The 17,043-nt window shown below is 43.9% G+C and overlaps 1 protein-coding gene across 1 annotated transcript in view; it reads left to right on the plus strand.

Moving 5' to 3' along the window:
* The first annotated feature begins 319 nt into the window (after window positions 1-319).
* The window catches only part of NOTCH3 (notch receptor 3), a 114,893-nt gene continuing 98,169 nt past the window's right edge, over window positions 320-17,043 (plus strand). Inside the window, exon 1 of the mRNA XM_075346361.1 lies at window positions 320-448. Coding sequence (XP_075202476.1) covers window positions 373-448 — 76 coding nt within the window. The 5' untranslated portion in view covers window positions 320-372. The remainder of the gene's footprint in view (window positions 449-17,043) is intronic.

Raw genomic sequence — 17,043 nt, forward strand, 5'->3', positions numbered from 1 at the left:
CAGCGCCCTCCTCCATCGTTGCTAGGAGACGCTATCCCCTCCCATTCTCTGCCACATTCCAAAGTAGCATCTACGTTTTCATTGGACAATCGAGTCTAAGAGGTGGGGGGTGTGGCTTAGCCGTGATTTGTAACTCCGCCCCTCCCAGACTGGGTTCAAAACAAAGGAGGGAAAAAGTTAAGAGGGCGTGGTTTAATTAGTTTTCTACACGGTGATTGGGTAAATTTCTTCCCTCAGCGCTCTCTGATTGGTCGAGGGCGTGGCTCTGTCTCCGCTCGGCTGATTCCAGTACTCCCACACGTTAGTGTGGCTCAGTCACTGGACGCGAGTAGAGCTCCGGGTGTGGAGGGCTCCCCGGGGGAGGACTGCAGTATGGGCCGCCCGGGGATATACGGATTCTGCTGGGTCACCGCGGTGCTGCTGCTCAGCCGAGGCGGAGGAGTCTGCGGTGAGGATTAACCTGTCGTCTGCCGGGGGGCGGCCGCGGAGCGCGCAGCCTGATGGTGCCTGCCGCCGTGTCAGCGCATGGACGTGTGTGTGTGTGTGTGTGTGTGTGTGTGTGTGTGTGTGTGTGTGTGTGTGTGTGTGTGTGGTGTCACGTGACACTTTGCAGCTTTTTTGTTTATATGTTTGTGATTCTTTTCAAAAGTTTTTGTCAATATTTAAAAATGAAAAATTGCAAAGAAAAGTTTCCCACTTGTCTGTGCCCGTTGTGCTCTATGGGCACCTCCATCATCACAGGGTTCCCACACATGACAGGGCAGACACTGTGCAGGAGCCGTGGCCAGGAAGTCATTAAGAGCTGTATATAGGGGGCTGTGTATATATATCCCTGTCAGGGCTGGGAGCCTGCGTCCCATCAGACCCCCATTATCCTCCCCGCCATGGTATATGGGGCCATCATTCTGTCAGCAGGTGGCCAATAGGGACTGTATGGCGTAGACGGTGTCTGGCGCACTACAACTCCCAGCACAACCCTGATGGCTGGCATTCATAGTTCCGCCATAGTGGGCTTGAGCCATCCTGGCTTCTTGGCCGCAGAAATCCAGGTTTCCTACTTATACTTTTTATGTATAATATATGTGTTTATTATATATATTTATATACTATGTCTATTTTTTATATATATATGTTTGTTATTGTGTGTGTGTGTGTGTGTGTAATATATATATTCTCACACACACATATATGCTAATAAACATATAATGTGTAATATAGATACTATTTGTAATGTTTCTTTTTCGTGTTTTCTGTTTTAACCCTTCAGTGTTGCACTTTGTAACTTCTCGTTTGCTGATCCATTCCTTGTATTTACACTGCATTTATATTGTTACTCTTTTGCTTTGTATATTGGACTCTTGATGTGGATACAATACAGCGCAGACTTGGTATTTGGATTTGGTACCCAAAAGAGTTGTGGTGCCCATAGACACACTGGTCATAATAATCGATTTGGACTTGTGGTCTGAGGTCAGAGACCCTCCCCCCCCCCTCCTTCTATCTCCCCCACCCCCTTCCTTGCAACCAGGGCCATAGTTTTGGCCACGTCTAACCCTTGTGGACCAGTGTAGAGGAATTCGGGGTATTTAGAGCTGAAGCGCCATTGTTTCGTGGTTGAAATCTTGTAACGCACACTCTGCTCTGCTACATCTTTGTACACTAGAGCAGTGGATCCCTTATTGGGGAATGGGACGATTTGGGGATAAATTTCCGCACTCTTCAAACTGAAGCTCCATTGTTTCACGGTTGAGATTTTGTAGCCATATTCCACTTGGCCCAAGTCAAATCCAAGCGCACACTTGGCTCTGCTACATCGTTGTACACTAGAGCAGTAAATCCCTTATTAGAGAATGGGACAATTTGGGGATACATTTCCGCACTCTTCGATCTAAAGCGCCATTGTTTCGTGGTTAAAATCTTGTAACGCACACTCGGCGCTGCTACATCTTTGTACACTAGAGCAGTGGATCCCTTATTGGGGAATGGGACGATTTGGGGATAAATCCCCGCACTCTTCGAACTAAAGCTCCATTGTTTCACAGTTGAGATTTTGTAGCCATATTCCACTTGCCCCAAGCGCACACTTGGCTCTGCTACATCGTTGTAGGACTATAGTCGCGGATCATGGGCCGGTTTTGGGATAAATCTCCGCAGTCCACTGATATAGTGTAGACGTTTGGGGGTGAGGAGCGGGGGATAATCCCGTTCCTGTATTTTTGGACTTTACTCTGGCTTGGATGCAGCTGGGATGTGTGATCCTTTGTGCTCTGTACATGAGGCAGCTCCTCAGTTGGTAGTAACTTTTTTTTTTTTCCTCTTCATTCCCATTTTCCGAATTTTCCCACCCATCCCCCTCTCTCTGGTTCCCTCTCCCTCCTCTCTCTTCTCCCTCAGGGCAGAGGGTAGGCGAGGGGGAGGAGGGCTGAGCCAGTCAGGGAGAGAAGGGACTTTTCTTGTGTGATAACAATTGGGATAAGGCAGAAGGGGGAGGGGGGCAGACGCTTCCCAAACTGCCCCCACAAATCTGTCTGCTACCTCCTGCCGCTCTCTTCTCCCCATCGCTCCCCTATTTGTTCTCTCTCAGCTGCTCCATACTTGTCTGCCCGCCTGTCTATCTTCTGTGTCTCTGCCTCCTCTCTGACCCCATTTTTCTTTTGCAGAGTTTTTGCTCTCAGGTTCCCCCCTCCCTTGGCATTTTTTTTTATCACCGTACCCCCATTTTCCCCGCTACCCAGCTGCTATCCTCTGCCGTCCTTGTCTCTTGTGCCAACTTTGTCACACTTTTCCCCCCTCCAGACGAGGATCCCAATAGATTTTGCAGGTTCTCGATCCTTTTAGCTGAATTTGGAAGAAGTTTCCACCATTGGGTGACCATGATTGGTTTGTAGTTGATCACATCGGTGGGTCTGTGGGCAGCTCGGGGACCCCTCCATCCACTTGATCAGATCACTCCGTCCTCTCTGTATCAGTCTCATCCATCCGTCCACTTTTTGTCCCTTTCCATCCCTCCCACCATTGGGTGACCATGATTGGTTTATAGTTGGTCACATCAATGAGTCTGTGGGCAGCTCGGGGACCCCTCCATCCACTTGATCAGATCTCTGTATGCTCTCTGTATGCTCTCTGTATGCTCTCTGTATGCTCTCTGTATGCTCTCTGTATGCTCTCTGTATGCTCTCTGTATGCTCTCTGTATGCTCTCTGTATGCTCTCTGTATCCTCTCTGTATCCTCTCTGTATCCTCTCTGTATCCTCTCTGTATCCTCTCTGTATCCTCTCTGTATCCTCTCTGTATCCTCTCTGTATCCTCTCTGTATCCTCTCTGTATCCTCTCTGTATCCTCTCTGTATCCTCTCTGTATCCTCTCTGTATCAGTCTCATCCATCCGTCCACTTCTTGTCCCTTTCCACCCCCCACCATTCCTCCAGGTTACACTGTTGCTAACTTTAGCTATCTTGTTGTCAGTAGCCAACTCCTCTGTCTCTGTGCCCTCTGACCTTTTTGAAGTTGCCACTGGGCCCCCCTTATCTTCATTCCACCCCCCTTTCCACCAGCACTGTCTGCATCTATCAGTATGCGCCCCCATGGCTCCCCCTCTCGTCTCACCCTTTCTGGCCCCCTCTTGTCTATACTCTCTCCGCTCACACTTTCCCTTTCTCTGCGCCCTCCTCCTCTGACTGTGTCTCTTCTTTGGGTTCCTCATTATTCTTTACCCTCTTGGTCTCTTCTCACTTTCCCTGACCCCCCTCCACCATTCTGATCTTGCCGTGCCCACTCAGCTTTATTCTTCTTCTCCTCCTCCGCATTTCTTCTCCTGACATCCACCTACTCTGCTTAATCAGTCTTAAAGTGTCTGGACCCATTGTGATATTTCTCCATCCCTCCTTGTTTTATCATCCTTTTTGTTTTCCATTGGCAATATATATTAATGTTCTGTATAATAGTTTTTGTAAAAGTATGATCCCTTGGCCAGACACCCCGTCTAGTGGCATGGGGAAGGCTGGCAGGTGGTCCTTTGGCGGAAGAAACGTCTACTCATTCTTATATTTCCATCTCATATTGAAATGATTCCTCATAGTCTTTGAGCAAAGGTTAGGGCCAGATCAACAATAGTAAGAAGAATAAAATACGGTATATACACAATTCTTTTTTTATTTCCCTTGTTTGTTTTTTTTGCCCCCCCCCCTTGTTTCACCCCTCCTTGTTTCTATTTTTCCCCCCACCCCCTTGTTTCTATTTTTCCCCCACCCCCTTGTTTCTATTTTTTTTTCCCCCCACCCCCTTGTTTTTATTTTTTTTCCCCCCACCCCCTTGTTTCTATTTTTTTTTTCCCCCACCCCCTTGTTTCTTTCCTGTTTCCTTTTCCTAATCTTTTTGGCCTGCATCTTTCATTCCATCGTCTGTCTGATCCATTCTTGATGGGTACCACCATCCTTCCCAGTCGCTCGAGGTTTTATTCGTCATGCCCTCATCCTTCCTTAGGGATACTTTCCACGAGTCTAACTGTGTAATTCGAAATTATACTTTTCGGTCATTTCCTATTTGATTAACTCTTTAAAGTCATTGTTTCTACTTCTAAATTGGCCGAGATTAAACAATTAGACCATTGATTCGTCTGCTGATTTTTGGCTCTGTCGTTTGCTCCCGTGGCATTTCCTGTCACTGTTTGTGCAGCCATTAGTGATTTTCATAATAAGCTTATTAAGGCACTGATAAATCACAGAGCAGATACTCCTTGTGACTCTGAGGCTGCTGCTTTTTTCTTTTCCCAGAGTTTCTTATCTTGTATTTGTCTGTTTACTTAAATGACCGCATACATTAACCTTATCACTCATGGTTTGCATAGGGAGACAAGGCTGGAATGGTCATTTATAAACCTGGAAAAAGCAGGTCTGATCAGTGCTCTGTAGGAAATCCTTCCCATATCTGATGGGGCTCTGGTTTAGGGCCCCCCCTGCCCCCGGCGCCACTCTGGGGCTCTGGTTATGCCCCCCCCCCCCCCTCGCGCCACTCTGGGGCTCTGGTTATGCCCCCCCCCCTCGCGCCACTCTGGGGCTCTGGTTATGCCCCCCCCCCCTCGCGCCACTCTGGGGCTCTGGTTATGCCCCCTCGCGCCACTCTGGGGCTCTGGTTATGCCCCCCCCCCTCGCGCCACTCTGGGGCTCTGGTTATGCCCCCCCCCCCCTCGCGCCACTCTGGGGCTCTGGTTATGCCCCCCCCCCCTCGCGCCACTCTGGGGCTCTGGTTATTCCCCTCCCCCCCCCCTCGCGCCACTCTGGGGCTCTGGTTATGCCCCCCCCCTCGCGCCACTCTGGGGCTCTGGTTATGTGGCCCCCCCCCTGCGCCACTCTGGGGCTCTGGTTATGCCGCCCCCCCCCCCCCCCCCGCGCCACTCTGGGGCTCTGGATATGCCCCCCCCCGCGCCACTCTGGGGCTCTGGTTTTGCGCTAAGAATAAAAAATGAAGTATGAGGTGTACCTTAAAGGAGTACTTTTTTTTTTTTTTACTTGAATCCATGTATTTGGGGCTAAAAATGTTTTTTGACTGTTGGGTTTCATTAAAAATGTAGTCCCATATTGCCCCCTTTTCTTTCTTTTCTTTTTTTTTTTTTTTTTTAAGCAAGGTTTTAGTGCTTGTTCACATGTAGCGTTTTTGCCTTTGTTTCCATGGAAGAAAAAAACCCCCGCGTTTTACAGTGCCAGAAAAGTGAATGGCTTTCTTAAAACTCATGCACATGCTGCTTATTTATCCCTTGCATATCTGAACCTTGAAAGCTTTTATTTGTCAAATCTGCAGCATCTCCATTATTTTATTTTATTTTTAGCTTTTTTCATCCTTTGAAATGAATGGGGAGGGGGAACTTATTTTACGCAGCAATTTTCCTACCAAAACTCTGCTTTTTGCAGCAGAAAAATCTGGTGCAAATATTTAAACACGTGCACTTAAGATAAGGGACACTCTCCTGACAGTCAGAATGAGCTCACTGATGGATTCTTGGTTCACTCATTCTGTAGCCTGCAATATAGAGCCTTCAGATGGCAAACGGTGACATTTTTTTTAATGACGCCCAATTGCAAAAAATATTTTTAGCCACGAATATATGAAAAAAAGATAAAATAGAAAGTCCTCAAAGGTGGAAAACTCCTCTTAGGGTGGCCATATCGATTAGATAGTAGTTGAACCATTGAATAAACCAGAACTGATGGTGATCCGGTGATCGGTCGATAGTGCTGATGCCGCTCACATTTACGCAACGGGCAAAATGTTGCAAGAAGTGAACTCGTTACAGCCGTACAAAAGATCTTTGACAGAACGATCCTCCATGCATCAGCCAAAAAAAATCAGACCCAGATAAGTTTTGTTCCAGACGACGATCTCGGCTAAAACAATTGTTCATTGTTAATTTTTCACCTGATGAACGTCTGTTACGGTTGAACACTGTATGGAGAGAACAGATCTCAGCACAAAATCCCAGACGCCCATCAGCAAGGAGAATCTGTTCCCCTCACCCTTGTCCTGAGATTTGCGCTTTGTCTTGGTAGAAGGAGCGGACCGCTGGAGATCTTGTTTCTTAATACCTTGCTAGTCCTCCAAAGTCCAAAAAAGTGTCTATTTGCTTTTCAAATGTGAAAACTTATCAACTAACAAGATTTGGAAAAGAGGTGTAAATAGGCCAGGGTTAGGGTCCCGTCACACGTAGTGACGCACTAACAATCCCACCAGCGATCCGACCTGGCAGGGATCGCTGGTGAGCTGTCAATCAGGCAGATCTCACCAGCGACCAGCCACCAGCGACTTGTGTAACGATGCTGCGCTTGGTAACCAGGATAAATATCGGGTAACTAAGCAAAGTGCTTTGATTGGTTACCCGATATTTACCCTGGTTACCAAGCAAAGTGCTTTGCTTAGTTACCCGATATTTACCCTGGTTACCAGCATACACCGCTTACAGGCTGCCAGCGCTGGCTCCCTGTATATGTAGCTAGGGTACACATCTGGTTACTAAGCAAAGCGCTATGCTTAGTTACCCAATATTTAACCTGGCTACGTGTGCAGGGACACAGCGCTGGCAGCGTACGCTAGGAACTAGGGTAAATATTAGGTAACCAAGCAAAGCACTTTGCTTAGTTACCCGATATTTACCCTGGTTACCAGCGTACGCTGCTTACACAGTCTGTGCTCGTTGGTCTCCCCCCGTCAAACACGCTGATGCGTGTTACACAGCGGGAGACCAACAAGCAAAAAAAGGTCCTGATCGTTTTGTAACGATCAGCGACCTCACAGCAGGGGCCCGCTCGCTGCTACATGTCACACACAGCGACATCTCTAGCGAGGTCGCTGATACGTTTCAGCGATCTCGCTAGCAACATCGCTATGTGTGACGGTGGCTTTACCCAACAGTAGACGCCCATTCTTATCTTCCTAATCAATTGGAGCACTTTTTTTATTTTGTATTGGCAAAACTAAGAAATGGCTTGGCGTTCAGTTGGTGGTGTTGACACAATGTAGACCCATATGTATTATTTTTGTCCCTTCGTGTAGCGCTTTGTCATGTGCAGAAAGCCCCCACATTTTAGAAAGTTGGCAGCCTAATGCTTGTTGAACGTTCTCTCTGCTTCTCGTTCCTGTGTTTTGTATGAGAGGACTACTATTGGACATCTCTGGTGCCAGCTTATCTCTTATAGAACAAAAAGATTGTCCGTCTGAAACTGGGACATCGACTGTCAAGGGGGTCCCTATACGCAGGCTGTTGGCCGAACCCATTGATATCGGCAGGTTCAACCAAAGTAAGGGGGAATGAAGGAATCTCTTGACCCCTCTTTTGACCTTGGCCTTCCTTTTCATAAAAATTGATCATAGACTAGACATATACTAATTCTGGTTCAGCTCTGACTTGAGGTGGACCAACTAGTTGGTTTGTCGGGGGAAGGTGGGCACCAAGTTTTCTCCTAATAAAGATATCACTTTGTGTTCATGTTTAGGGGGAGTTTATCGGAGACATCACAGTAGATGGTCCAGTTGGTTGGTTTGGGGTTGGTCACCAAGGTTTTCCCCAAATAGAGATATCACTTTCTCAGCTTAGTGCTCATGTTTAGGGGAAGTTGATCGGAGACTTTACGGTAGGTAGCTCGGTTGGTTTGGGGGAGTGGTCACAAAGTTTACCCTAAATAGATCAGATCACTTTCTAGGGGTGTCGATTGGAGACTTTACGGTAGGTGGTCCAGCTGATTGGTTTGGGGATGGTCACCAAGTTTTCCCCAAATAGAGAGATCACTTTCTAGGGGGAGTCGATTGGAGACTTTACGGCCAACACTTTCTTTACGTATATGAAAACCGCAAGCCAAATACCATTCCCCCTCCTCAATACCTGTCTGTATGTCAAAATATCCCAAAGCTGTGATCATAGACTGCAGAACAGTAAAAGTGATGGTGTCCGCACCACCTAAGGACCTCGAAAGTCCATGTACCACGTATTGATAACCAAGAAACCATGCCACTCCGGCAGTCAGAAGAGTCTTATCATAGACATCAATAAAAACAATCAAAACCATGAGTCATTTCTAGAAAAAAAGATTTTTCTTCTCAGATTAGACTTTCTTTTTATCCCCCACAAAAATTTGTTCCATCATGTAATCGCACGGTCTGGGTAGGAAGTTGTTGGCTTGGCTTCCGCTGTTTGGCTGCAGTGCTTTGTGACATATCTGGGTTTCATGAATACCAGAAGACACAGAGATAACATCGCTGGAGCCGCACTGCTCCGGGTCGTACATGTTGTTTTTATTTCACGAGTCACTGTCCAGTAGTGGACACCCCCTTTAAGCTTGCGTTCATTATTCTCACCCTTTCTGATCTCTGGTCCAGATGAGATTCTCTATCTATTCTACATTCCAAAATGTGACGACTTCTCCTAATATATAGCTTCAAAAAACTTCTCCTGTGCTGCCCCTTGGCTATGGAATGTCTAATCTTTCTAGAACACTGCCCACCGTCTGTGTACAATGCCCCAGCAATATCTAGTTATGATGATGTGTAACTGTTCACATATTGTTCCCCTAAATCACTGCTAGACAGGGCAGGTTCACATGCTTTTATCTTTGATTTGAGTGTAGGAAATAAAAGGACAACACTTATTCCAATGTTATTCAATAGGGCAGTGCCGATGAGCAAAAAAAGTATTTTCCGTGCTTGGAAAAAAATCTCAACATTCATTGAAGATTTCCCAGAAAAATACTGGAATGCTATTTATTATTTATTATTCATTTTTATTTAATATTATTTAGGTTTTTTTTTATTCATTTATTTTTATTAAAATATCATTGGCATACATAGATATATAAAGTGCTAGGGAATTAATAGCGCTATATAAATGAATGAATTATTATTATTATTATTATTATTATTATTTATTATATATTATATATTTTATATATATATATATATATATTTCATTATTATTTAATTAGTATTATTATTATTTCATCATTATTTTATTATTTATTTATTATTATTTCACTATTTTTATTTTTTCATTATTTTTTTTTTAATATAAACGGTCATGTGAACCCTGTCTGAGGACTCGTGCACATCCTGTATTTTCGGTCAGAGTGTGATCTGTTAAAAAAGCAAATAACACTGGGACCAATGTTATTCAATGGGGCAGTGCAGATGTTTTTTTTTTTTTCTTTTTCACTGACTGATTAGGCGTGTAGGGGGAAAAAAAAAATCGCAGCATGCACGAGTCGCCTCCAAGAACTGGGTACCATTCGCCTATTAAAAACTATATAGGTCCGCGATCAAAAATCGGACTATACTCGGATGATATCAGGTTTTCACCAACTGACAGAATGGAGAAGGTGGGGAAACTTTATTTTTTTTTATTTCTTTCCTCCACTCCCCCCACCCCCCCTCCCTTCCTCCCTCCCCCCCCCCCCCCCCCTCGCATCTCAACCCCCACCCCTTTCACTGCTGACACTCATTCGGATAATCGAACATATTTTTTTTTTTCTTGGATGGAGGGTGGTGCGCCCAACCTACTACTGATTGCTCTTACTAGATCATTCTCCATGAATGTAAGATATGTTATCAAGCATTGGGGTGCTGTACGGCCAAACTATTCTACAGTCTACCTAATGAGAATCTGACAACAGACTTGTACCCTATAATCCCGTCCCACCACCATGTGTCACCAGTAAAGGTCCGTGACCTAATCGTTGTGCCTCATAACTTTTTTTTTTTGTATAATAAATATATTACATGGTGGTTCTGTGTTAGCCCGAAAAATCTGTTTTATGCCCCCAAAAAAATACAAAATTATACTTTTACCTCTCATTGAATATGTTTACTTTTATGCCAACCCCAAAAAAAGACATTTTCATAAAGGTCCTTTGGTACAGACCTGAGTAACCGCTTGGAGTTTTCGGATTAATAGTCCGGGTCAGTGGAGTGACGCAGTGCTGAGTACTGGTGCCTGCAATGTGTTGACTCTTTGTGTGTGGAATAATCTTCTGCAATCTGCTTATGTGCTGGTCAGGAGATCACATCCACCACTATCTGGAAACCTCCGATCTGTGGGGCTCTCAGACCCGGATATTGATGAACGAAGCAGTGAACGATCCATTGAAAAGTTTTTCATCTTTCTTACGAGATTTAGAATGTTGCTTGTTACCCTTGGAAACAGACTGCAGACTGTGACCTCCGCGGTCAGACACCTGACATTAGCTGTATGCATCCTCTTAGGTCCCCGGAAGCTTGTGCATGAGGAATAGAGCAAAAACTTTACAAAAATACTCTGCGTTTTATCTAGCTTTTACTTAGGCAAACACTACTTTTTTTTTTTTTTTTTTTTTTTTGCAACTTTTCTATGTTTTCTAGGTGAGCGCTAGACTAAAGACGTTCTGGGCTTAGTCTGCCTTTATGGGCAGGCTTAGCTGTAAAAGAAAAAATAAGAGAAGCTTTGAAAAAAATATTTCAGGTCAGCAGTGGGGAATTTTGTGTATGTTGTAAAATGTTCTTCTTCTTTGTTTTTGAACTTGTATTTTTTTTTTTATTGTGTCAAATAGTAACTTGCGATGTTTTGCAATATCCAGAATCTGGCTTGTTAAATCGCCACCTGTCCAACCTGACGTTTCTTATTACAGGATATATTATGAAAATGAATGCGTGGGGCCCCCGCCGCTGGCTCCTGTGTGTGTGTGTGTGTGTGTGTGTGTGTGTGTGTGTGTGTGTGTGTGTGTGTGTGTGTGTGTGTGTGGGGGCCCCCGCCGCTGGCTCCTGTGTGTGTGTGTGTGTGTGTGTGTGGGGGGGGCCCCCGCCGCTGGCTCCTGTGTGTGTGTGTGTGTGGGGGGGGGCCCCCGCCGGTGGCTCGTGTGTGTGGGGGGGGGGGGGGGCCCGCCGCTGGCTCCTGTGTGTGTGTGGGGGGGAGGGGGTCCCGCCGCTGGCTCGTGTGTGTGTGTGTGTGTGGGGGGGGCCCTGCCGCTGGCTCCTGTGTGTGGGGGGGGGGGCCCCCGCCGCTCGCTCCGTAGGACTTGCGGCTTACTTCGTAGTGCTGTATTGGGCTATACTGGTAGAAGATGTAGAAATGGCATTATTAAAGGGAATCTGTCAATGGGGTCAACCACCCCCTGTAAGGCGTCTATATGGGATATAATATAGGTCATATTAAGCAGAATAAAATGACTCCTTAATATCTGTGGTTTGATATTCTAGTCCAGAGAAATCCATTTTTCTTAATATGTAAATGAGCTGTTGAGATCTTTGGGCCAGACATAGATCTCCCTGAGAATCTGCCTCCAGAAATTATTGCAAATGAAAGGGGGAGTTTCCAGTGTGAGACATGTAGATCAGGAGAGCAGACTGTCAGTCATTACATGTCTCACACTAATAATGTCCCCTTTCATCTAAAATATCTGTAGGCGGATTCTCAGGAAGATCTATGTCTGTCCCATAGATCTTCAACAGGTCATTTACATATTAAGAAAAATGTGGATTTCTCTGGAATAAGACATTGGATCTTAGATATCACAATCACATTAGTCAGTTTTCTTATGCCCTACATGCTCTTATAGATGGTTTAGGAGGGTTGATCTTCCTGATGGATTTGCTTTAAATAGTTATTCCCAAATTATCAACGGGATGGGGGATAACTTGTTGACCTCTGGGACCCCTGGCGATCTCAAGAACAGTCCTCTGTAACGCAGTCTTACAAGGAGTGGAGGTGCGCATGCTTGGACACCGCTGTATTAACTATCAATATCACTTCCACATTGCCGGGTGCAGTGGCCAGCTTTCCTCAGCAGTCTCATAGACTAAGAATGCACACCTACGCTTCATTCAAGGGCTGCCGAGCCAAGTTCTCGAGGGTTCCACAGCCCTGATCTTGAGATTAACAGATGTCCAAGTGGTCTTGACCTCCAGCACTCAGCATGTTATTCCTATTAAGTTATACATAAGGCTTAACTTATGATTTTGGTAATAACCCTTTAAGGCCGCTGCTGGTGGTCATAGGATGTTGATTGATTTAGGGGTCAGGGTAGGAGTGAGGCCATTTTCTAAGATATCTGAATTGGGTAAATATATTGAAACGTACGTCTTGTCAAAGCTAAACTGTTTCATCCATAGCCAATTTACAGATTATTTTCTGCCTGGTAGAGACACAATGGTCGTTGCCAGATGCTGTCCTACTTTCTTGTTGACTGGCACAGCATACTAATGGGCTGCTGTAGGACCCGTGCATTCTTCTCCAAGTTTGTTGTTGGGCCTCATTATTGAAGTTCTTTGTTGGTTCTTCTACAGAAGTTCATATCGCCGGCCTCATGGGTGCCATGCTGTACGCTGCGACCCTGCCGGGACCAAGAGCCCTAGCAATAAAATGCCTATGATCCGCAATAATCTAAATCCAGAAGTTGTAAAAGTCAAACAGTCTGTGTGGCAGAGATGATCCATAAGGAGTTAAATTTTGAAGGTTTTTTTTTTTTTTTTTTTTTTCCCCTGAACATCCAATAATCCAGAATACAGATATTTCTCAGTTAGTTGTATTTCTTAAAATAAAAAAAAATAAAATAAATAATAAACTGAAAAAAAAAAAAAAAGTTGGGCAATGATACTTCCCCTTTTGGTTGGTAAACATAATAAAGGGGTAATCATATTTTATTTTGGATTTTTATGCATTTGTTTTGCCAGGTTCTGACTGACAGGTATATAACGGGTATATTAAGAAAAGCAGAACTACCTCCGCTAATAAAGCTGCTGCTGCGGCAATTTATACGCTGCCGAGGTTTAATATCCAATAGGGGCTGGGACATTGGCAAGTTGCCACTTAACAATCTTTAAGGTTATCAAACCTTATTTTATAATATATAGATATATATATATATATATATATATAATATATATTTTATCTTTTTTTTTAATATATATAATTTTTATTTATTATATTTTTTATTTATATTATAATATATATATATATATATATATAAATTTTTTTATAAATAAATAAATTATAAATAATATAATAATAATAAATAAATAATAAATAAAAATTATAAATATATATATATTAAAAAAAATATTATATATATAATTTCTTTTACTTTTTATATAAAAAGCAATTACCATAAATAATTTAACTGATGTAAATGCCGCTTTTCTCCTGAATCCAGCGTTTTTTCTTTTCTTGGTGCACCCTTCTACTGCAGAGATATGGCTATATCTTGCTTCTAAATGTAGTAGTTTTTTTTTTTTTTTTGTATAGCCAAGTGAGTGGGAGTGGTCTTAAACTCTTTTCTCTATAGGATAAAAATACCCCAAAAACCCCTAGATTTATGTACAGGGCAGAGGAGGCTATATCTCAGGAATGGAGTGGAGCAGGAACAAGTGGAAAAAACACTGGATTTAGAGAACGGCGGCATTTCCAACAGGTATAAAAATACGTATTTATAGCAGAAATCTAGACTCTTTAAAGTCTATTAAAGGTGACTGATATACAAAGTCAATAGCAATGATATTGCTAGTCACCTGACTTTTAATAAAAATCTAAACTGTCTAGTATCTGTCACTTCACCTAAATATATACCGTATTTATTTTTTTTTTATTTTTTTTTGTATCTGGTATAAATGTCGCTGTTCTCCTGAATCAGGGGATATTTTTCTTTTCTTCCTGAGCCTCTCCATTCTTGAGATATAGCCCACTCTTTGCTGTATAAAAATTTAGTCTTTTTGGCCATTTGGGCGTATTCTCCCTTGGAGAAGAGTAAAAGACCACGCCCACAGGGATAAAAAGACCTTACTTATATAAAGGATAGAGAGGACCATATTTCATGAACAGAAAGGCACAGAATGAAAAGAAAAACAACGCCGGATTCAGGAGAACGGCGGTATTTATGAAAGTCAGAAAAAATTGCATATTTATGACAAGTGACAGATCCCCTTTAAGGAGTTCAGATTTCTCAAAGTTGGGTGTCTATCAATACATCATTGCAGTTGACTTTCTTTAACTGAACCTTTCACCTGAATTTTTGGGTCTCTGGAGTATCACATGAAAAAAGACCTGGTTAGACTTCATTTTTGGGACCAAGTTGTGTTTCCACACCTTTTAAGGGTAGCCATATTTAGTTTGTTAACCTTTCCAGACAAACTTAACTCAGAGAAGAAAACCCAGCGGGGTAGGCATTAGTAGGATACATGATTAGCAACAAGGTTTGGAATCCTCTTTACCATTTTGTCTCTGGCTGACACTGCTTGGAATTTCTTTTTAGGTTTTGCACAGTAGGCCCATTAATGCCTATGGCTGACCATGTGGTCGCCACAGAAGGTCATACAAAACCAACGAAAGGCAAAGAAACCTTTTCGGGGGCTATTGCAGATGTACCCTTGTCGATCAGACATTGGTAGCATGTCATAGTGCTATGCCACCTATTTATACACTGAGAAGACCCCTTTTAAAGAAACCTTTACCGGTGATGGGTAGTCTCCTCCGTATTTGTGTAAAATATGCCGCCTTTTTTATGAGCACATGTTCCTTAAAGCAAATCTTTTATGCCAAGGAGCAGCTGGCTTATTTTCTGAGAGGATCTGTTGCGAGGTTCCTGCTACTAATTTCTGTAGGCGTATGGTGGGGCCCCCAGAAAAGCGCCCTACGGGCTGTCGTCTCGGTCATTGATCAGACTGTGCTAGAGGAAAAGTTGTTTTGTGCAACATGTCCCCTACGTTCTTCCCCCCCCCCCCCAACCTTTCTTTTGCAAGAATAAAAGTAATGTATTCGACCATCTTGGCTGAGATCCATACTGTTGCCCGGTGCCAGCTCATCTGATGAGCATGGGCGCCCCACGTTTTCATTTTGTTCAGTGAGCGCTCCGTTAAGCATTAGTTTCCATGGCTGCGCTTCTTGGCCTCAGCTAGGGCAACTCAATCTTACTTCCCGCTAGCCTTTTTAAGAAAACACCAATAACATGCATGATTAACTGTATTACTTGACTGACTCCTTCTTCCACCTAGATCTCTGTTACTTTTAAAGGCTACCTTTACTTAAAATCTAAAAATTTAGGTTTGTCCTCAGTTATCTCCACTGTCCCTCTCATCCATGTCAGTCCCTGCGGGTGTCGGGAGCTGAGATCTCCGTTGCTCTTCGGTGGGTTCCTCAGACTCTGGAGCTTTTGTGGTGGCACCTGCCTGGCACATTCAGCCCACCAGGTGGTCACCAACAAGTTTCTTTCTCCTAAGACAGTGTCGTCTCTCTCAGACCTGGTCATTTTTAAGACCAAGACCATTACATTGTTTAGGCAACTAAACCAAAATTCTCATCTGCCTTTTGGGAATCAATGCCTTTCCATACATGGTAACTTGCCGGTAGAGTTCTAGAAAATCTCGGTGGGCTCCCCAGTTGAAGTTGGGACGATGGCTTTATTGGTTGTCGTCCTAGCTTTTCTAGATCTTGATTGGTAAGTTAAAATCCTAAAATTGAATACAATGTCGATAAGGGGGCATGTATTCTCAATATGGAGACACCTTTGTGAAGAACTGATCAGGCAAGTTGCTATTCAACATGTCCTATCCATTCTGAACATCAGAATTTCTCAACAAGTGTTGGCCGAATACATGACACACAATGGTTGATTCAGGAAAATTCCCATCGTATACTGCACAACAGGGGTCATCAACCTGTGGCTCGTGAGCCACATGTGGCTCGCGGGGGCCTGTGACATGTGGCTCGCGGGGCCTGTGACGTGTGGCTCACTACTATCTTCCAACTTGATGCATTAGTACTAGGTCTAGCAAACCTCTATAAAGAGCAGGTTTCCAGATGGTGAATTGTGTGAGTAGCCGCACATAGAAGGCAGATCTGAATGGAGGTAGAAACCCCTGGATCTTGGTCTATTGCCTCTGTTGAAATGCTATGGCTGTCACTATAGCGGTAATGGGGGCTCTGGGTGTCATTACTGTGAAGGGGGCGGGAGCTGGATGTGTTTCGCGCCCCTCTCTGAGACCTGAATGTGGTTATCAAGGTCAGAAAGGTTGAAGACCTCTGGTGTAGACTGTGAACTTAATGGATTCTCGTTCTGGGCCACGAGAGGCAAAGTTACAAAAATGGCTAATTAGTGCAAAGTTTTGATGATCTTCGCCAAGGGGGCGTGGCTTATGGGATTCTCTGGTGCGGGACTTCAGCCTCCTCTGCATTATTATACACTAGACAAAAAGACTGACTGCACTCCCGAAACGGCAATGTGAAGAGGGGTATAACTGAATGACATGACAAACAGTCATGTATGAAAGAGTATGAAAACCATGAATGTAAGAATATAGACCTGCATTACTGCTAAAGGAAATCTAAGAAAAAAATTGAGATATTTAGCATATAAAAATGTCCATTTATGTCTGCCCAGGAGCCACGTCAAGGCATTATTACCCTGTGAGACCCACCCCCTTGTAGAAACCATAAAAATTGGCCCTAAACAAAAAGGCTTATTAGATCTAAATCCGGGGATTTAAAATAAATATCCTAGAAAGTAGCAGGAATTAAATGAGACTGAAAATTTAAAGGGAATCTGTC

Source organism: Anomaloglossus baeobatrachus, chromosome 4 (assembly GCF_048569485.1).
Source record: "Anomaloglossus baeobatrachus isolate aAnoBae1 chromosome 4, aAnoBae1.hap1, whole genome shotgun sequence".
Lineage (NCBI taxonomy): Eukaryota > Metazoa > Chordata > Amphibia > Anura > Aromobatidae > Anomaloglossus > Anomaloglossus baeobatrachus.